Consider the following 22,643-nt stretch of genomic DNA (forward strand, 5'->3'; position numbering starts at 1 on the left):
CGGGTTCCAAATGCTGTCTGTAAATTACAATTACCTTCTTCCTAATTTTCAAATTTTCTACTCCTCTCCTCATTTCTGTTTTGTTTTTTTTAATTTCGTTTTGTCATCCATCCTTTACTGCTTTCACATAGAAATTTTGAACTCTTAATTTCTGAATTAGTACTAAACAATGCTAGGGAAACAAATGGGCTGAGTACATACTGTTATATTACTTGCATCCAGAGTGAAGTAGCTACAACAAGAGGAGGCAAGCTTCTTGTTTGAGTAGTCATTGTTTTAAAATTGTCAGAGTGCAGTTTTCCCATATGTACTACAATGCAAAATTCAGACTAAAATTTCAAATGCTCATTCTCTTTTTAAAGTGATATTATTGGCGAGATTTTGCACCAGACCTTTGCAAGACACAACTTGATACAAAGAATCGCCTTTCTTGCTAATGCTTAAATAAATGGGGTTGTTCACATGCCATCCTCTTGGAGCTAGAAGTGAAATACAGGCATAAATATTTGTGGCATCAGTGGCTAAAATTTATATTTTCTTTGTAAATGCAAATTTGTTTTGAATGTACAAAGTCTTTGTTAGTTAAAAATGGCTATTTCTATTTTCAAGTGAGATTTCTAGATTTGTTTCAGCAATATAGTGAAATCTTACTTGTATGAGATAAATATTAAAAAAATGTTTCCAAGACCGTATTTAAACAAAAAATCATTTTTACTGTGAATCTTTTGATAGAAGACTCTGTTTGAAGCAATTCTGCTAACTTGATGGGAGTGCTCTTAATTTGCAAACCAAAAATAAGCTTTTCTCATAATTTTCATAAATGACTTTGTGATGTCTTATACAACCATACACTAATATGAAATTGTGCCTTTGGGATTAGGGAACTTTTTGACCCTGGATTTTCTTAGTAGTTTTTCTCTCTATAAAGCTATACTGCGAAGTAGGAAAACAAGTACAAAAGCATTCTCATTCAGCAGCGTAGGACAGTGCAATGGGTAAAAGAGACTTAGCAGTAATAAATGAAAACTATTTAAATTCCTTTAAAAAGGAAAATAAAGACAATATACCTCTGAGACTGCTCTAATTCTGCTGTGCACATTATTAAAAAGGAGAAGGAAGGAGGGTGGTGGTGTTTCCAGGTGGTGCTTCCCAAGCCATCAAGCTGATCTACTCAAAATGGCTTCCAGACTTTAGTTTAGATACAATAAAGGGGAAGGGATGGATTTGCACTGTTTTGGATTGTGATAGTTTGAAAGCATTTTTAAAGAGCTTTATAGAAACATTCCTTTGGGAATAGACTGTGTATGAGATGTACAGGTAATTGGCCCTTTCAGCTTATTTGGTTTATCTGTATTGCTGTATTAAGACTGTCACCTGTGGAAGTAACTGCTTAGTGCTGAGGGACACTTGTTTTTAGGACTTCCCTTACAATGCATAATAGGTATTTTTGGCTCATAAAGGCTGGGAAGATTACAGTAATTTGGTCAGAAGTGTAGACTTTTTTTTTTACTGTTGCCCTTTACCACTTTCTGTTAGAAAGATGGATTGTGCAGTCAAAAATAGCTGCATGTCACAGCCAACTGTTTTCTGTTCAAATAAATCATCTTTGCCATTCTTTCCATGCAGTGTTTTCATGAAGGATTCATTTTACAAACCAAGACAAGAATATTTATATGATAGCAGTCATATTTTCATGCATGGGTTCTGGTTTGTATGTTGTCATCCAGGAAAAGAGAATATGGCTTGTGCTTGAAATCTTGTTCAGTATTTAGCAGAAAGTTTGAATATACAAGCATATCCATTTTGTAAGCAATAACACCTTGTCTGACTGTTTCAGTACAAATGTTTTTTCACATATAAGTAAAAATGGAAATTTTACTGCAATTAAAAGTCAGTTTTTCTTGCAGTGATTAACAGATCATCTTTTCTCATATGCTTCATAGTCTTAGCAATCTGTTTAATAGAGTTAGGGCCCCCACAGAGTCTTTTGTACCAAAGGCAACTACAGCTTCAGAGGAAGATGTGAATTGAGCTTAAATAAGTAACACACACATCTTACCTAGCTTTTCTTCACCATCCTGAAAAAGGAGCTGGTGCACAAATTTGGTGCAATTTCCTTTAAACTGCATTTTTATAAATTATTTTTGTATCTTCCTAGTCATTAGACCTGTCTGCACTGTGACTACAAGCAAACTGTAGTACATAAAATAACCAGGTATATCTATGATTGAAGTGTGGCCTAGGTGATGGAGTTAATAGGAGGACTTATTTGAATGTTTGTGAATCTGAGAAGGAAGAGTATGTCTCTGGGCATTGGAGCAGACTATATATTTAAAGACTGTAAGCAGTTAGGAGGGGTGGATGTCTTTTGGAAGGCTGGGGTTTGAAATTTTTTGTTTAGGTAAAGTGGGGTTATTTCCAGTTGGTGGAACAGTGACAGTGTGCGAGTAGATTCTGACACCTGTTGTGAACACAGAAATATGGGCCAGAAGAATCTGGTGGTCTAGAGTGATGAAATCTGCTAGAGTAGAAAAATAAAGACATCCTATGTCTATCTTGGGTAAGCTGACAAAGGTGTTCATTTGCTGAATTTATAAACAAACTCAACTTGTTCACATGGAATATGTGTATGTTCTACCATAATTAAGCTGTGTTTGTAGAAAGTATGTTCGTATTACACCTGGTTGTCTAGACTGCTACCAGTGTCTGGTTCTTTGCAATTATGAAATCAAAGCAATTATTATCCCTAGTTTAATAGCTAAGAATAAGAAAAGAGTATTTATAGAATCGTCGAATTGTTTAGGTTGGAAAAGATCTTTAAGATCATTGAGTCCAAATGTAAACCTGACTGCCAAGTCCACCAGTAAAGTATGTCCCGAAGTGCCACATCTACATGTCTTTTTAAATATCTCCAAGGATGATGACTCAACTACTTCCCTGGGCAGCCTTTTCCAATGCTTGACAACCCTTTTGGTGAAGAAATTTTTCCTAATATCCAATCTAAACCTCCTCTGCTGCAACTTGAGGCCATTTCCTCATGTCCTATCGCTTCTTACTTGGGAGAAGAAACTGCACCCACCTCGCTACAACCTCCTTTCAGGTCGCTGTAGAGAGCGATAAGGTCTCCCCTGAGCCTCCTCTTCTCCAGGCTAAACAACACCAGTTCCCTCAGCCGCTCTTCATAAGACTTGCACTCCAGGCTGCTCACCAGCTTCATTGCCCTTCTTTGGACCCGCTCCAGCACCTCAATGTCTTTCCTGTAGTGAGGGGCCCAAAACTGAACACAGTATTTGAAGTGCAGCCTTACCAGTGTCGAGTACAGGGCAACAATCGCTTCCCTAGTCCTGCTGGCTATGCTATTTCTGATACAGGCTAGGATGCGATTGGCCTTCTTGGCCACTGGGCACACTGCTGGCTCACATTCAGGAATCTGTCAACCAATACCCCCAGGTCCTTTTCCGCAAGGCAGTTTTCCAGCCACTCCTCCCTAAGCCTGTAGCTCTGCATGGGGCTGTTGTGACCCAACTGTGGGACCCGGCACTTGGCGTTGTTGAAACTCATACAATTGGCCTTGGCCCATCAATCCAACCTGTCCAGATCCCTCTGTAGAGGCTTTCTGCCCTCAAGAAGATCAACACTCCCACCCAACTTAGTGGTGTCTGCAAAGTTACTGAGGCTGCCCCTGATCCCCTTGTCCAGATCATTAATAAAGATATTAACCAGAACTGGCCCCAGTACTGAGCCCTGGGGAACACCACTTGTGGACGGCCGCCAACTGGATTTAACTCCATTCACCACAAGTCTTGGGGCCTGGCTACCCAGCCAGTGTTTTACCCAGTGAACAGCACACCTGTCCAAGCCATGAGTAGCCAGTTTCTCCAGGAGCATGCTGTGGGAAATGGTGTCAAAGGCTTTACTGAAGTCCATGTAAACAACATCCACAGCCTTTCCCTCATCCACTAAGCAGGTCACCTTGTCATAGAAGGAGATCAGGTTAGTCAAGCGGGACCTGCCTTTCATAAACCCTGCTGACTGGGCCCAATCCCCTTCTTGTCCTGGATGTGTTGCGTGATGGCACTCAAGATGATCTGCTCCATAACCTTCCCTGGCACCAAGGTCAGACTGACAGGCCTGTAGTTTTCTGGATCCTCCTTCCAGCCCTTCTTGTAGATGGGCATCACATTTGCTAACTTCAGTCAACTGGGACCTCCCCAGTTAGCCAGGATTGCTGCTGAATGATTGTAAGTAGCTTGGTGAGCACTTCCACCTGCTCCTTCAGTACCCTTGGGTGGATCCTATCTGGCTCCATAGTCTTGTGTGTGTCTAAGTGGTATAGTAGGTTGCTAAAAATTTCCCCTTGGATTATAAGGGCTTCATTCTGCTCCCGGTCCCTGTCTTCGAGCTCCGGAGGCTGGGTACCTGGAGAACACCTGGTCTTACTATTAAAGACTGAGGCAAAGAAGGCATTAAGTACCTCAGCCTTTTCCTCATCCTTTGTCACTGTGTTTCCCCCTGCATCCAATAAAGGATGGAGATTCTCCTTAGCCCTCCTTTTGTTACTAATGTATTTATAGAAAAGTTTTTTTTATTGTCTTTTACAGCAATAGGCAGATTAACTTCTAGTTGGGCTTTGGCCCTTCTAATTTTCTCCCTACATAACCTCATAACATCCTTGTAGTCCTCCTGAGTTGCCTGCCCCTTCTTCCAAAGGTCATAAACTCTCCTTTTTTTTTTCTTTTTTTTCCTGAGTTCCAGCCGAAGCTCTCTGTTCAGCCAAGCTGGTCTTCCTCCCTGCTGGCTGATCTTTCGGCACACGGGGATGGCCTGCTCCTGCACCTTTAAGATTTCCTTCTTGAAGAATGTCCAGCCTTTCTGGACTCCTTTGCGCTTCAGGACTGCCTCCCCAGGGACTCTGTCAACCAGTCTCCTAAACAGGCCAAAGTCTGCCCTCTGGAAGTCCGAGGTAGCAGTTCTGCTGACTCCCACTCCTTCCTTCTCCAAGAATCAAAAACTCTATCATTTTGTGATCACTGTGCCCAAGACGGTCCCCAACCATCACATCACCCACAAGCCCTTCTCTGTTTGCAAACAACAGGTCCAGCAGAGCACCTTCCCTAGTTGGCTCACTAGGCAGCTGTGTCAGGAAGTTATCTTCCACATGCTCCGGGAACCTCCTGGACTGTTTCTTCTCTGTTGGAAACAAGAGCAGAAAAAGAATTAACACTCTCTTCTGAAGCCCTGGAAGAATATGAGGGGCATGAGGAACTTCACGGGGCTTCACTGTATATCTAACTTGTTTTTCTGACCAATTTCTTATTCTGGCTCTAGATGTAGTGTTTAGGGGTGCAGTTTTTTGTTCTTTGCATATACAGTTTGATGTTATTCAGTTTTGAGAATTTAGATTTTCTTTCTTGTGTGTGCTTAAGTAATATATGAAGCTTTTTTATAATGAGACTTCTAAAATACAATAAAGGCCTGGGGATGGTGGTTTATGTAGATACTGGAAAGTTCAACTAAATTATTTTTCCATTTGACCTAATTGTGTGTTGTGTAAATTTTACAGGTGCAAGTGTGACTGAAGAGGATTTCTTATTGTTGGAGCTGTTGGACTGGTTTAAGAATGACTTTTTTCATTGGGTAAATAATCTTCCTTGCAGCAAGTGTGGTGGGCAGACAGAGCCTAAAAGTGGCTACTTATTGCCTACTGATGATGATCTAAGGTGGAATGTCAGACGAGTGGAAAACCATTACTGCAACCAGTGTCAGTTCTGTAATAGATTCCCAAGGTGAGCACACAAAGATTTGCTTGTTTCTTTTCTTGTCTTTCAAGAAACAGCTTTGCATTTGTACGTTTTGTGAAAAAGTGATAAGTTGTTGGTTGAAAGATTAGAGAAGCCATTTTAAGTAACATGATAGGATGGTTGATGAACCAGCAATTGCTCTATAAGATTAGAGATTTTTAAAACCAATATATTGCTTTCTTTTATGTGGCCTTGTTCTGAATACTTGTCTGATTTTCTTCTTAAATTTTTTTTTTTACTGTTAATTTGGTAAAGTACAACTTCTAAATAAAATACATTAATATTGGCATAGTATGTAGGTAGGTTTTTGTTATTTCAGGGAAAACGTTAGCTTCTATGGGAAATCACAAAGGGTAATCTACATCTTTTGCTAAGTCTATAGCAAAAGAGAAAATATCGAGGTTTTTGATATTTTTGCTAACTATCAAAAGCACCAATGTACAAACCCCATATTTTAAGTTGAAGTTGTCATGGTTTAACCCCAGCCAGCAACTAAGCACCACACAGCTGTTCTATCACTCCCCTCCTCAACTGGACTGGGGAGAGGAAATACACCAAAGGGCTCATGGGTCGAGATAAGGACAGGAAGAGATCACTCAACCAATTACCATCATCCATGAGACTCATCAGCAAAACAGACCTGACTTGGGGAAAATTAACTTAATCTATTGACAGTCAAACTGGAGTAGGGTAATGAGAAATAAAACCAAATCTTAAAACACCTTCCACCCACCCTTCCTTTCTTCCCGGGCAGAGCTTCACTCCTGAATTGTCTACCTCCTCCCCTCTGGCAGCACAGGGGGATGGGGAATGGGGGTTGTGGTCACTTCATTACACGTTGTCTCTGCCGCTCCTTCTTCCTCAGGGGGAGGACTCCTCAGGCTCTTCCCCTGCTCCAGTGTGGGGTCCCTCCCACAGGAGACAGTCCTCCATGAACTTCTCCAACGTGGGTCCTTCCCCTGAGCTGCAGTCCTTCACGAACTGCTCCAGCATGTGTCCCTTCCATGGTGTGCAGTCCTTCAGGAACAGACTGCTCCAGTGTGGGTCCCCCACGGGGTTGCAAGTCCTGCCAGAAAACCTGCTCCAGGGTAGGCTCCTCTCTCCATGGGTCCACAGGTCCTGCCAGGAACCTTCTCCAGTGTGGGCTTCCCACGGGGTCACAGTCTCCTTCAGGCACCCACCTGCTCCGGCGTGGGGCCCTCCATGGGCTGCAGGTGGATATCTGCTCCACTGTGGACCTCCATGGGCTGCAGGGGGACAGCCTGCCTCACCAGGGTCTTCCCCACCAGGGGCTGCAGGGGAATCTCTGCTCTGGCGCCTGGAGCATCTCCTCCCCTTCCTTCTTCACTGAACTTGGGTGTCTGCAGGGTTGTTTCTCTTGCATGTTCTCACTCCTGTCTCTGGCTGCATTTTCTGTGCCCACAGCAACTTTTTTTTCCCCTTCTTAAATATGTTCTCCCAGAGGTGGTACCACTGTCACTGATGGGCTTGGTCTTGGCCAGCGGCTGGTCCGTCTTAGAGCCGGCTGGCATTGGCTCTGTCAGACATAGGGGAAGCTACCAAAACCTTGCCACGCAAACCCAATGCAGAAGTCTAAGTTAATTTTGAAAACTGATAAAAACCAGGTTCATTTTAGTCCTGCTATAAACATGTGATGGAGTCACGTGAGTCAAAGTAAAAGTGGCGTTCTACTCGCCCTTGTTTTGTGCAGTACAGCAGTCATTTCCATTATCTTCTGTGGACTGAATGTCACTGAAATCTGTTCAAATCATGACAAGACAGTCATGATCTAAAGATTTTGAAAGGTGAAATGCATTTTCAATTATTCTGGTTTTGTTTTGTTTTTCTACTGTAGGTATAACAACCCCGAAAAACTGCTGGAAACCAGACGTGGACGCTGTGGCGAGTGGGCTAACTGTTTTACACTGTGTTGCAGAGCTGTAGGTTTTGAGGCTAGATACGTCTGGGACTGCACAGGTATCAGTATTCTAGAATATTGTAATGTTAATACAAACCTACGCAAAATGAGATTACATGTTTTATGGTTCTTAGATTATATTAGTCATCAGACAGCATATAGAGTTATGCAGTTCAGCTAACAAAGACAATATAAATTCAATTTCCTGTCTTGCCTAATGAGATGAAATATAGTTCTGCAAGTAAGGTTAGATGATTGACTTCAGAATGGTACAACCTTTAGTTGAATCTAAGGGACTATGATCCTAAGACAGAGAAAGCTCTGGTAACTTTCCTGAATGTAGATGAACAGAAAATGTGTTCTTTCACCTTTTCCTTCATTTAATAAATCAGGAAAAGTTACAATATTCTACAATATTAGAAGAGAGGATCTATCCTTATAATTCATTATTTATTCTTGACCTTTGTTTTATAGATCATGTGTGGACTGAAGTATATTCTTCATCTCAGAAAAGATGGCTTCACTGTGATCCCTGCGAAAATGTCTGTGATAAACCTCTTCTTTATGAGTCTGGGTGGGGAAAGAAGCTCTCCTACATAATTGCATTCTCCAAAGATGAGGTAGGAGTAATGATGTTAATAATAAACAAGTTTGCCCTGAGGCAAGTGAGTGATATATTCCATCTTGGTGTGATTTCCAGAATTATAGAAAACCATACTTTGATTAGCTAGCCTCTTTAAATGAAGCAAGATATATGGGAATTTCTGGTTGCTTTATTTTCTTCTTCAACTTGTGCTTGAGGTTGTTGATGTCACCTGGAGGTACAGCTGTAAACATGAAGAAGTACTCTCTAGAAGGACAGCCCTCAGTGAAGCTACACTACGTGAGACAATTAACACACTAAATAGAACGGTATGTAGCTTTTCTTAAATTGATTTTTTTAAGTGAAACCTAAGTGTCTTTCCAGAGTGTGAAGTCCTTGAACAAAGGAATGCATTTAGTAACCTGATAGGAGTGTTCATGCGCTATGGAATATAAAATGCTGCTAACTATACAGACCTCATTTTACACTGAATACATAAGAGTCAGTCACAGTGCTGAACTTATGTGAAATAAGATGAAGAGTGGTATGTAAGAGGATTATCATTATCTCTTACATAGTCAAATGTGTGTGTGTGTATATAAAATAGATACTGTGTGTATGTATTTTTTTCTTGATGGCTTTGGAATAGACTTGTGCATCAACAGATGTTGGGGGTAAACTACAACTGCTTTGTGACTATGTGGACTCCTTGAGGGCAGCTGAGCATTTTCCACATTAATAATGCTATAACTTGAAAACAATAGTATTTATAGTTATAAGAAATGTAGGCCTAATTTGTTTTCCATGACTTTTTTACAAGTGCTGGGAAGTGGGAGGAATAATTCACAGGCTGTTTCCAAGACTTTCAAGAAGCATTGATACCATGTGGCTCTGAGCCAAAGCTCTCCTGATACACCATTCATGCCTAATGTCCCCAGAACACATGGAGCCACTAGCACCTGCATGTCACAGTCACAGAACCCGAGTGCACTCAGCATCTCTCTACTTGGGACAGGATGAACTTTTCTTGACTCAATATACTAGAATACAACAAAACCTTCAACCACCTATGAGGTTCCATTTTCGTCTCCACTTCCTTCCAGGGCTAATTCCTGTGCATAGGAACTTTAGTTCTAGTGATACTATATAGCTGATGGCTTAATAAACAGATTGTGCCTTTGCAGAGGCCTGCTGACTTGAGTGTGAAGAACTGAGCTGAACTTGTGTTTGAGGCCAGGGCTTGAAATCGTTTTATCAGTAATGAAAAATTAGAGTCACGTAGTGGAGTGGAGCATTGAGAAGGCTGACCTGACCAGAGTAGCAAAATAAAAGGAGGTAAAGGATCAGAAATTCAAGCTGAGGAATGCATGCCCTTTGTGCAGGGTTGCAGGAATTTAATGGCATCCTCTCCGAGCATTGAACCCTTGCTGGCTACAAACTGATCTGAGGGGCCTTTCTTCTGATCTACTGGCAATAGAAACAAGTCACCAGACTCCTCCACCAGCTGTCTGTAGAGAAAGAACAGTGGAAATGGGGCACTAGTAAGTTGAAAAATTACTCTTGACAATATTGATGGAATCAGGAAAGTATATGCAACTGACTCATGGGCTGGCTTGCCTGAGTTCCTTCTCATCTCAATGGTGTCATTGTAGGATCATGCTCTTTCACTTACAGAAGTTTAGAGAACTCCAGTAAAAAAATGCATTGCCATCTCCAACAGATGGTGCTGCATGTTGTCTCTTGGCCTGTTTCTTACTCATTTCCACCTGCTTCATAAGACTGTGCAGCTCATGAGCTGACATGAGCACTTTTCAAATAGAAAGAACAGGCATTCTGGTCATGACTTAAGTGAAGACTTCATTAAAAACTGAGTACAGGAAAGAAAGCTATACACGTGCTTCCAAGACACTCTTGTATTTCTCCTATTTTGTTTCTCTACGGGTGGAAAATCCCAGCCCTTTTTTCTCTATGCTGCACACTTTCCCTACTGCTTTCCAGTATTATTAAAGCTGTCATGTGATTTTATTAGAACACCTTTGTCAGTCTTTTTAATGGTGTCTTATTCTGAGGAACAATTTACTCTCCCTTTCTAGAAGCTGAATGATACTCACACTCCCCTGCTCCCACACACACTTCCTTTTGCCCAGTAGCTGTTCAGAATGTTTGATTGATTTATTAAATTAATAATAAATTTAATCCCTGTAAGTAACTGCTCTTACTCCTTTTTTTTCTCTTGTCTGTTATAGCTGGAATTGGATTTCAGGCGCTTAGAGGCAGTTTGCCATCAGATTGCTACAAGAACAGGGTTTTTTTCCTACATTTGTCCTAGTCAAAGTTCATACTAATGTGACAATACAGGGAGACTCAAGGGGCCATTAAAAAGTTGCTGTCTGAGGATCTCCATGTCGTATTCAGCAGCTTCTGTGTCAGTAGAGGCGTAAGGCCGCTTACTCCTGGAACTATCAAGACATCTTATAGCATGTTGTCATTACTCTGCTCAGTCACAAGTCTCTGTTTCTGCTAGTACGCTGTTTCCTTCACTGCAACCTGTTCAGCAGATAACTGATGTAGTCAGAGGCTTCCACTAACTTTCCCTTTTCCCATCATCTCCTACAGGCTGGTTCCACACTAAAAGGGATTATGATCTTGGTATCTTTTGATGCAGAGTTCCAGCACTGCATCTTTCAAGCTCAATTCTTCTACTTTACAACTAAAGAGAAGCACAGTACACATTATCACCTATGCTGCAATGTTAGTGAAAGTGGAATCTGAGAGATTGTTATTGTTATTTCCTCCATAAAGAGCCATGGTTGTGGCCATTATTTCTCTGCTTGTCTGTCTGTTCAGTGGCCAAGCAGAGACGACACAACAGTTCAACAACTCGCGGTTAAATGGAAAAGAGGCAAGGATAATTAAATCTATTCAGTACACTATTTTACTCCTCAGAAATACGGTGTGTATTTTATTTGGGTTAGGCATTCCTAAATGGGTGTGTAGCCTCCGGATTACCAACAATCTGTTGTCATTCTATAGTACCATATCACACCCTGCCTACAAATTTTCTTCACCTATTTTGTATGGGCACTGCTGTATTCCAGTCCATCGTATGTTACCTCTATAGAAAGGGGGGAGAGGACCCTGAAATTTCCACTGCTTTCATTGGAAATTGGATGGTGGGGCAGGGAAACAAATTATTTTTTTGCTTCAGGCCTCATCTTTTGGTAGCAATTGTGAATGGTTATAGCTACAGCCAGGTTAGCTCTTAAAAGGAGAACTAATAATTTAGGCTGAATTGCAACCATTTCATGGTGATTGACGTGAGATCATAAAATTATAGAATGTTTTGGGTCAGAAGGGACCTTAAAGATCATCTAGTTCCAACCACCCTTCCTTGGGCAGGGATTGGGCAGGGACACCTTCCACTAGACCAGGTTGCTCAAAGCCCCATCCAACCTGGCCTTGAACACTTCTAGGGATGGGGCATCCACAACCTCTCTGGGCAACTTGTTCCAGTGCTTCACCACTCTCATAGTGAAGAACTTCTTCCCTACATCTAATCTAAATCTACCTTCTTTCCGTGTAATGCCATTACCCCTTGTCCTGTCACAACAGCCCCTGTAAAAGGTCCCTCTCCAGCTTTCTTGTAGGCCCCCTTTAGGTGCTGGAAGGCTGCTATAAGGTCTTCCTGAAGCCTTCTCTTATCCAGGCTAAACAACCCCAGCTCTCTCAGCCTGTCCTCATAGGAGAGGTGCTCCAGATGAGATGAACCAATATTCCTTGTTTAAAGGTTTAAAATTCAATTTCTATCCTCAAATTACTTGTTGCTTAGCCAGCAATGGGTCCACTTAACACAGGTTATCGATCTCCTGAAATCACAGTCCTTCAGGAGGCATGAACAGCATAACTTGCACAGGATGCAGAACTGATTTTAGAACTGCAGTTCACAATCCCTCCTCCTTCCTATTCCCTTTGTCTGCCAAGGAAAGGTGGGGCCTGAGCATTTATGTAGAGGGCAATACCTTAAGGAAAAACAAAAGCAGTAAGTTTGAGCCATGGCAGTTGATAGGAGTTCTTGGAATCCATTTCAGTACATGGATGCTGTTCATGACAATGTCATTTGTAGGAAATGTAGTTACAGGCAGTGTTGATCTCTGCGGAGTCTTAGCATTATGCATATCTTGCGTGCTGCTAGCACTTATATGCAAGAGTCTACTGGGTGGGGTGGAGATTACAAGAATTGACATACTTGTACCCTTAACATTTGAGGAATTTACTTATTTCTTGTAGCATACATAAAAGAGCCTGTCTTCTGAAGCACCCTTTTTGTGTTGAAGCACTGTTCTCTAACAGTTTTTTTTTTTAGATACTCTTACAATAGCTGCAGAACAAGGGCAACCAGTTCTCAGTGTGGCATCACTAATTTCAGTGGTGATGATCCCTGACAGTGGGTTTCCCTACATCAAAGTGGCTCAAAGAAGATTGTAGATTGGTATTGTTAACTTGGGGTAAGCCATATCAAACTTCCTCTGAGCTGGAGTGAGATCTGTAGTACTGTATATGGATATCCAAAGTGCCCAGGCAAGTGTTAGATTCAGAAAGGCCTTGTGTTTCATGAGGAACTGCTGGAGTCCCTGCTTGACATCCATCAACACAAGCAGAGGTGTATTGCCCCCTTGCTGTGTTAGAACTGGTATTTGGCAGCTGGAATTTGTTCAGCTGGAGCTGTTTCTCATCATTTCTCTGTATCTACTTTCCTTTATCCAGTTCCAGATTGTTGTCTGGAACAAAAACCCTTCAAATGCCTTTTTTCTGATCCCTAATAGCAAAACTTTCTGGGATCAGGACTGCTTTTGAGGTAATTGGCATACTTATTAGCCTGAAGTTTCAGGTCCTAGTGGGCTGAGTGTGCATGCCTTGGGCGATCGCCAAAGTAGGAAAAAAAGATGATGTGTAATTATTTGCATACTCAATGTTGAACTTAATTTTCCAACCCTGTGGGGGTGTACCCACAATTAAGGAAAAAGGCTTCACACATCAGCTATGTGTATTTGACATGAAAATCATGGAGACAGAACCCCATCCTCTCACAATGAACTTTTTTTGTGTACCCAAAAAATGCTCATAGTTTTATTCATGTATGTAAAGAAATCGTGTTATGTAATTCTTTCTCTTTTCCACTAACTTACCTGGAAGTGTAGGTGATATGCTTTTGTCAGTTTTCTGATATCTGCAAAAATATGAATGTCATTGTTTATGATAGTCAGTCACTGTGAAATAACTCTTTCAGAGACTAACTGAATCTTTTTTTGGCCTTAATCACAAACCCAAGCAGTTGCCAACCAAATCACTCCACCTCAGAGAAGAAAAGTTTGACCCCAAAATTATGCTTGCTTTTTCTTTCCCCCAAATAGTATCAAGAACAGCTATGGTATGGAATACATATGAATAGCTATGAAATATGCTATGGAAGTGTTTTACCATCAAAGCAAATCTATTGCAAACATAGCACAAACCTTATTTTAAAGGAAATCAGTTATGACTGATTTATATTTGCACCTGTGGTATAAGATTAATGTTTCTAACAGTCAGTCTAGACTTTAAATGTTAGTCTATTTTTTCAATTCTTTTTTCCCTATTGGTGTCACTGTAGAGCAGAATTATAAATACCATTTTTTAAAAAATTTTTACTTTGCTTCTTAAATGTATTTTCAGAGACAACGATCTTTGTCAGAAAACAGAAGAAGAGAGCTCTTGGAAAGAACAATTGTGGAGCTTGTTGAATTTATTTCTCCCAAAACACCTAACCCCAGAGAATATGGTGGAAGGACATCAGGTTCAATGGCTTGGCGAGTAGCCAGAGGTGAAATTGGTCCAGAGGTATTTAACTTTTGCACTGGTGACCATTAGAGGTAGCTAAATAGAGGTTCTATGATTATGGTCTGCAGAGGAAAAGCACTTCATGGTAGGTAGCCTACAGATTAGTTCAAACAGTGAAACTTGCAAAAACATTAGGTGCAAGTGTGATGTGAATTCAGCAGAGGTCCACAAGTAATTTTTGAGGATTGATGGTGGTCTGTTGATTCTAAAAATGTTTGGGAATCCTTGATCTAAAGTGTGGTTTGCTCTTACAAGTTAATAAAAAATAGTTCTTTTCCTTTTAGTTAGTTACAGTGTGACAGAACTAGGAAGTTTAAAGTAGTTGAAAACAGTTGGGAAAACTTTAAAAAAAAGTTTATTTGTGTTATTAGTTACTCTTGGTTAAAGCCTGGAAGTAAGTTTTGACCAACTATTTTTGTTGATAAAACAATGTGGGAGCAATTAGGATTGCGTAAATGGAACAATCTCTTAAATAATAATCTCAATCGATTTTCATATCAATGTTTTTGACTATTTCTGAAAGCAAGATTTTATTTTTAATTATTTATGCTAAAGTACAGTTTCCCAGAACTATAGCCATATTTAGCTTGAGCCAGCATGCAAAAGTATGACTTACGCCATCACTCATTACATCAATCTTGTAGTGATCCTGTCATGTGGAATGCCTGACAATCCTGAATAGAACAAGTTAGGTGAAATTAATGAGTTTCATAGGATTGTCTAAATTTGAGAAACTAAGAGTTTATTTCAGTTCTCCATATTTTAGAAGATTTAATTTATGCTTTGCTGAAACTTGTAAGAACAATGACGAATCTTTAAAAAAAAAAAAAGTGAAGTTATGAAGTTTGTATCTTAAGTTTTTTGAAGTTGATTTGTAAACTGTCATATACAAACACCTGTGTATGGTAGTCACAGAATTAAGTTTGCTATTTGGAACAACCATTTACTTTTGATTGTACAAGAAATATACTGAACATACAAATTTTTTATTCCTAACATGTTAATCTCTTACTTAAATTTGCAAATTTTTGTTATTTTGTTAACAATTTACTTCTAAAAGTAATCATAAGAAAATGTAAAAACTAAATTTACTGCTCCTCTCTGGAAAATGTACAAGTCTGTTGTAGGTAACTGGTTTAAAACTTCTGTTTTGCAGAAATGCTTTTGTCCATGACCTCTCTTAAAAATTACATTTTTTTTCAGTTGACAGCAAAACTGAATTGGGAAACCATGGCGTGCTGTTTAAAAGTAACATAGTCTTACTGAAATGTATTGGGGAATGAAGGTGCTTGTATTTTTTGTCTTTTTCAGAAAAGAAAAGAAGTACTTTTTATTCCCTCTGAAAAAGAGAAGACATCTAAACTTTTCCACCTCATTTACAATATAGTAGAAGATAGTTATACACGGATTTCCAATAATAATGAAAAAATAAGTGGCTGGGAAGCAGGTGTTTGGAAGGCAGAGTCTATTTGGAGAAAGGTTGAAACAGATTGGAAAATGGTAAGGATAACAATGATTAAAAGCATAGAATCTATTGTAAAAGTGTGATAACACAAATAAAATAGAAAACCCTTGCCAATGTTTGGCGTCAAAACCTCTCTTGGTGCACATAGACTTCAGCTGATGTTAGTAAATGTTACTGTTAAGGTTCAAGTAAGATTGCCATATGATTTAAGAAATTAGAAATAAATTCAGCTTTTCTTTTAGAAAGGATGACCAAATTCTCTGCAGGTAGGTAAAATCCTTGCTAAAGCACCAAATTTTTAAAAAATGGCTTCCTCCTTATGCTTTTGGGCTAATGTACAATAATGTTTTATTGAAAAGCAGTACATCTCTCCAAAAAAAATATATGTTGTTTTGTTTTGGAGAATAGCTTTATGGTGTGCCATATCTCTTTGATACACAGCCAAAGGAAGAAGTTGTCATCCCAAGTATTACAGTTCCATCTGCAAGAAGGCAAAAACCTGTCAGTTATGCAGATTATTGTATACCCTGCCCAGAATCCTTCCCATCTGTCAGGACGCAGAGCAGCAGAAGAGTCATATGCTCTAAATCTGAGAAGATAACTGATGCCTGTAAGATGGGAAGGGGTCATTTACTAGCAAAAGTCTTTTCCTGCAACAGCTACCAACTGTGGAACTGAGCATTCCTGTCAGGGACTATAGCATGTTATTGCTTTGTTCCCCTGTCAGTTTACTAGTCTGAAAGATCTCTGGCCAAGTGTTCTAGCTTAGGCAATGGTTTGCATCCATTGATGAAAAATGGAGCTAAGTATATATGACAGTCTTCTGAGGTTTTCTATGCTGGGTGTATGCATAACTGCCTTGCAAAATGCAATGGGGGAATAGCTTGGAGAGGTTGTTCTACATAAAAGAGAAGGAATAAGGGAAGAAACTGGAGGACAATACAAAAGATGTTACAACAGTGTGGGCTAATAGGAAAAGAGAAGTAACAAAAACTCAGAATGAGGGACAACTGTTCTCTGCTTCCCTAGGATCTGCTAAAAATCTGATAGCACATTATATCTTCAAGTCTCCAATGATCAGTTATCCTCACTTTTGCAAGAAACGTACTGTCTTTGCACTGAAACCAATTACAAGTCTGCTAATCAGATAAAACAGGGAAGGACCAATCTATAGAACCAGACAGAAAGATTTTACCCTTGTATTCAACAGCACCTAAATTTTTCTAGATAAAGGATGAGAGGATGGCCTTGAAAAATTAAGAGCTACAGATCCAGGTATATCTTAGGCTTGTGGGTAAGGCATGTTAGTTCTGTGGGAACACCATCCTGCAGAAAGTCTGTGTATGAATCTAAAATGACTTTCCATTGAGGGTTGTTTGTATTATGGGAGACAGCAGAGGGAAAGGTTGGTTGGGGTTTGCATGTTCTTTTTGTAATGATTATGGTAGATCTGCAAGGTACTGATTGGAGTTTGATTCAGCAGATGTCCAAGAAATTCAGCAAGCCAAAGAAGCCTTCACAGAAATATTTTGTTTATCATTTAGTATGTGATGAATGGAAAGAAATTTAAATACAATAAGCCCCCGTAAAGGCCACTATAATAGGTATTAGCCCAGGAGTAACAGAAAAGAACCATCAGTTACGTATTCTGTCTTTGCAATGCTGTTGATCAAAATGATTCAGATAGGTGATCATCTTGGCCAGTCCAATAGTAGCCACATTCATCATATTTGTGTATTCTCTTGCTATTCAGTGTCACTTGCCTTCATGGTACACAACTCAAACAGGTAAAAAACACAAATTTAATTAGATTACCCAGAGATAACTTGGCATCCAGGGCTCAAACAAGCAGACCACAGTAGGTAAGAATAAGAATGTAAGAATTTGTAGATCTGAGGTCCATGGGTTTCTATAAGCTTGTTTTCCAGAAGAATTGCTCCAGTGGAAAAGAATTTGAATGAGGGGTTTTTTCCCCTCTAAATTCAGTCTTTTTAAAAATAATACTGGAAAAAGAGGAGCCAGGTGTGAAAGTTAGAGGACAGTCAAAAAGACATATAAGGAGACTTCAACTTCTGTTTTTCTGATTAAATGCTTGGATATTATAATGGAAGATGAGACAGGCTAATATTTTAGCTTTTATCCCTAAAAGCCTATGTTTAGTGCAACTCAACCAAGTAGTAATTAATGGAGTGTTTTGGCTTCCTTACTCAAATAAGGCAATTCAGTAGGATCTGATCAAGGGAAGTCTCTTGCTAGAGCTAGGTGAGGTACTTAAAAAGATTGTGTGGAGATCAGCACTTTCATGAGCAGTAAGATTATATTCACATGAAAGCAGATTAAATTGTTACATTTTCATAGGTGATCTTCATTTTAACACCTCACACATTTGGGGTTTTTCAGCTTTCTTAAACATGAGAATTAACATTTTTATGCCTGGTGCATAACACTAAAATTCTGTTTTATAGTCTGTCAATGACATTTCTGTATTAGAGTGGGACCTTTATGTGTTTTATTATTATTTTATTCAGGGTTGTTCTTTCCAGATTAAAAACTAAAGAGCTGTCTAAGTCCATTCAGTATGACATTAATTAGAGCCTGGACATGACAGAATTTTGATAAGTTTTCTTAACTAAGGATTCTGAAAGGATCATGGCAGTTTTGACTCTTTGATCTGTAATGTCCATTAACTTGGTTTGCTGATAATAGATGCTAGACTTGAAAAGACCATCAGACGCTTATTACAAAATTCTTATGAGGGATCATAGTAACTTTAATGAGTGATAACAGATGAGCTTCACTGTTCAGCCAGGTGAAGTTTAGAACAGCATTGGGACTGCATTTAATTATGCAAATCTCTAACAGTTCAAGTAATGTTACTACAGGATTTATATACGGCTAGTGTGTATGATTTGCTTTAACGAAGACATGTCACGTCTTAGGAGAAGTGGTGTGCAGCCAGCAGCCACATCTGAAGAATCTAAAATACTTGTTATATGGTTTTCTTCATCAGCAATACTGAAAAACCAAAATGAACGACCAAAGCATTTGGGCCTGTGCATTTATATAAAAAACAGAAGTCTGCTTTTTAAAAAAAAAATAATAAACTTAGGTATTTTTGTGGCTTAAACTTCACCAAGTATGTTGAAATAGATTAATGTTCCCTGGTGAAGGACTATGAACATGTACAATTACCTAACTGTGGAATAGACTTAAGGATTCAGAATGAGATTATATACAAAATTGTACTATGTGCAGTTTTAAAGGTTCAGAGGCTTGATAAAGAATGGAAGTGTATTATCTTAAGATTTTATGTCCTTGTTACAACGCTTAATTAAATGTGTGTTGGTCATCTCAGTTTTTGACATGCTGATTATGTCCTCTTTCCATTTAGGTTTATTTAGCCCGAAAAGAGGGGTCATCCTCTGCTTCCATCAGCTGGAAGTTTGAATGCAAGTCAGTCGGTCTAAAAATAGATACCATTTCAGTTAGGACAAGCAGTCAGACATTTCAGAGTGGAAGAATAAAGTGGATACTTTGCTCTCCAACAGCAGAAGTTGCTCTGATAGGAGGTAAGTGTGGAATTCAAATAATGGATTATATCATGCAGCAAAGGTGTAACTGGAAATAAATAGTTTATATAAAGAGAGCACTATGCAAATACTAAAATGAAATGCAAAGGCATTTTGACTTTTCCAACTCCATCTTTCTTAGCAAGGTCAAGAAAATGCTGTGCATTTAAACAAAACTGGTTCAAAACCCAGTTCTATTAGTATACACAGCCCTGTCTGCAGCAGAGCAGGGTTAGCAAGAACACAGAGTGGACACAAGGTACTTTTGTGTTTTACTAGGAAGGGTAGACGTGTGCGGTGGCTTCAAACTTGACTAGGTCCTCTGAGCACGAGCACAAAACACATAAATTTGCAGCTGTTTTTTTCTGCCACTGATTGACAGATGAATTTTGAGTAGTTGCAGCTGAAATCCTTAAGCATTCATTACAACTTACCCTTTTTAACATGCATTCTAGCATTAAATGCAGTCTGGAGCAGTGGCTTACTGAATTGTGTTTATCTTTTCCTCCAATAGATAAAAATCTTTGCTCCTACTCAGATTTTTCTGGTGCAACTGAAGTTATGTTGGAAGCAATTCTAAATGGAGGGGATGGTGAAGCTGCATGGCAACACACACAGCTTTTTAGAGAGAGCTTAACAGGATGTGAAGGTACTTCCTTGGAGATAATTATAAAACTCAGTGACCTCTGAGAACCTGAACTGAAGAGATGTTCTTTGGATTCCTTGAAGACATTATACCATGGATACAACATGAAGATTTCGTTGGCAGTTCCTGTTCATACTGCTGGGAGCTTATTTCCTGTTTCACTGCTTCCATTTAACCAACTTGAAACTGCACGTGTAATGAATAGGTAAACATCACAATGAAAACCTCTTTGCTTTAAAAACAAACACCAAAATTAAGTGATTGAACCATTAAATACCCTTTTCTTAAACTTTATGATGAAAAGGGAACAGTTTTTAGGAAGCAAAACATGATCATAAGAGCACAGAGCAATTGTAATTGATTTTGATTTGGAGTTTTGGGGTTGGCTTGCTGTTTGGTTTTTTTTTTAATAATCTACTCCTTGGAAAAACAGTTTTAATTCCATTTTGCTATTACAACAGATGCTTGTGATGATTTTAAAATATTTTAAATAATAATAGAAGACTTAGACATTTTAAAAGAAAATTATGATTTTGTGTAATAACCAGAAGAGCTGAAATTAAGATAAATTTTGAAGCAATCTTGAAATTATCTTGTTATATATCTAAGTATTAAACTTGTGTTTAATACCTAGAAATGTTTGGAAATATGATGGTGTGCTAGGAAAATAAACTGATTTTGAAAGAAGTGTTCATTATGTACCGAAAATTTATGAATGATATGATATGAAATTTAGACTTAAAATTGAGTAAGAACATCAGAACTTTTTCTGTGAAAAACCAGATTATTCATTATAAATACTTTTTAATTATATAAATTAGATTTGCCCACTTTTTTAAAAGATAATTATTAAGCATGTAGGTTGAAATAACTTTTTAAGCTATTGTCTTGAGTTGCCTTGAATACTATTCCCAAATTTGATGTAAAAGTATATACAATTTTTCTGTTCATTAATGCAATGTTTAAATTTATTTTCATTGAATATAATAAAAACTGCTACCCAGAAGGTGTCAGATGTAGCAGTGCTGTGAATAAAGTATGGAGTGAATATTCAGATTAAATAGTCTTTATTAGAGAATTTGAGGAAAGCTGTGGCTGGATTGTACAAGAAGTTTTCTATTATAGGACTATAATGCAAAGTTCAAACTGTAGTTTATTTTAAAATAAGTGAAAATTAGGGATTATATTCTTAAGATCGGTGTTTTTAAGGCCTTTTGTTCCTTTTTCTGACCCTTTCAACCACTGTATTGATTTGAAAAGGTTGTCAAAAATAATTTACATTGGAAGAAATGTTTGCTGACCTTTCAACAAATCTAAGCAAATATAAGACTATTCAGATTTTATTAGGAAACTGCATATGCACATTGAGCATAGGCATTAAAATTATGCCACAGACATCCTAAGAAGTAGCAGTTGATGTGATGGCAGCTCGGGAGTGACAGAATGATGTATGATGGATTATATACTTTGCTTCAGAATGTAAATCGACAGTTTATGAGGGGGATTAGAAAGAGATAGTCTCACTCCCTTAATACAGAATAACACAGTGACAGGGAACTGTATGGAAGGGTGTTCATTGACACTTGACTGATGCAAAGGGAATTTGCTAGTTTCCATTCAAAACTCATCCTGTATTTAGTTTCAGCTAAATGCTAGTTCTGAGATTTTGAGTGGGAACCCAATAGAAAAGTATTTTAGACTAATCTGTATACTACATTGGAAGAAAAAAGGCAAAAAAAGACAACTTAGTGACACCAATGAACAAAAATGTTTCTGCTTCATAATTTTGATAGCTGAAAAAGATACTGCTTTAAGACAGAAATTATTTCTTGCCTTGTATTTCTTAAAATAGAGGACTAGGAGGAATTGCAGAACAGCTTAACTGCATTTGATAATTTGAAAGCAGAAGGCAGAATAAATTTAAAAGTAGTAAGATAAAAGTAATTTTCTCACAATTTTGGTCAGAATCTGTGGGGGAAGAGTAATAGCTGCAGATAACATAATAAAATCATCCACTCAAATGGTAGAGTAGTCAAAGACCATTATTAAAATGTTTGAATGAGTTAAAAAGATTGAAAAATGCCTCGCCCATCTAATCTATCAAGAAGTGCTTCTGTATTTGTAAGATCATATGCAGTGAATAAAAGTGCTTATTTTAGGAAAGAATTAATGAGTAAAAACCTTGAACTGAATAGAACTAATCTGAAAAAGTTAAATGGAACTCCTCTAGGTGTCTTTTAGAGTACCCTATAAACAGTGAACATTTTTAATCTCTTCCTGCATAAGCTGTTTTAAAGGCACTAATTTTCTCTGTTGGTCTCTATTTCAGTGCAACTCTTAATAAATTTTTAATTATTTTTTGAAACCAGAGGTAATTCCTCATCAACAGATGCTTAATAATAACTTAGAGTATCCTGAATTTGCAATATTATATAGTGGAAAGATCTGTGCTGCAGTGTGTTCTAAAAGTATGGATATTAAGTTATGCTGGCAATGATGTGATACTGGTTGAGTTGTAGGAGATGTTGATCAGGGCATAAGTATCTGAAAGTCAGTGCTTACTCAGCTTCTTAGAAGTTTGAGGAGGGGGAGGTTAAATGGGGGTAGAAAAAAATACTGTTGCCTAGAAATGTACGGCTTAATGTCAATATAGGTAAAACCAGCAATGTTTTCTAGAATTCAGTTTTGTCTGCTGCATTTTACAGAATTACCAGCTGTCCAGTGTGCCGTGGGTGCTTGCCAAAGTTGCACTGAGATGAAACAGTGAAATCTTTTCAATCAAAT

At 38.6% G+C, this 22,643-nt stretch overlaps 1 protein-coding gene across 2 annotated transcripts in view; it reads left to right on the forward strand.

The window, feature by feature from the left end:
- NGLY1 (N-glycanase 1) overlaps positions 1–22,025 on the forward strand; it is a 30,013-nt gene extending 7,988 nt beyond the window's left edge. For both annotated transcript variants that reach the window (XM_049798655.1, XM_049798656.1), the window contains exons 5-12: positions 5,564–5,786; positions 7,657–7,778; positions 8,194–8,339; positions 8,521–8,631; positions 14,015–14,179; positions 15,491–15,679; positions 19,036–19,213; positions 19,728–22,025. In XM_049798655.1, coding sequence (XP_049654612.1) covers positions 5,564–5,786; positions 7,657–7,778; positions 8,194–8,339; positions 8,521–8,631; positions 14,015–14,179; positions 15,491–15,679; positions 19,036–19,213; positions 19,728–19,903 — 1,310 coding nt within the window. In that variant the 3' untranslated portion in view covers positions 19,904–22,025. The remainder of the gene's footprint in view (positions 1–5,563; positions 5,787–7,656; positions 7,779–8,193; positions 8,340–8,520; positions 8,632–14,014; positions 14,180–15,490; positions 15,680–19,035; positions 19,214–19,727) is intronic.
- The last annotated feature ends 618 nt before the right edge of the window (positions 22,026–22,643 follow it).

The sequence above is a fragment of the Accipiter gentilis genome, chromosome 4 (assembly GCF_929443795.1).
Source record: "Accipiter gentilis chromosome 4, bAccGen1.1, whole genome shotgun sequence".
In the NCBI taxonomy this organism is placed as follows: Eukaryota; Metazoa; Chordata; class Aves; order Accipitriformes; family Accipitridae; genus Astur; species Astur gentilis.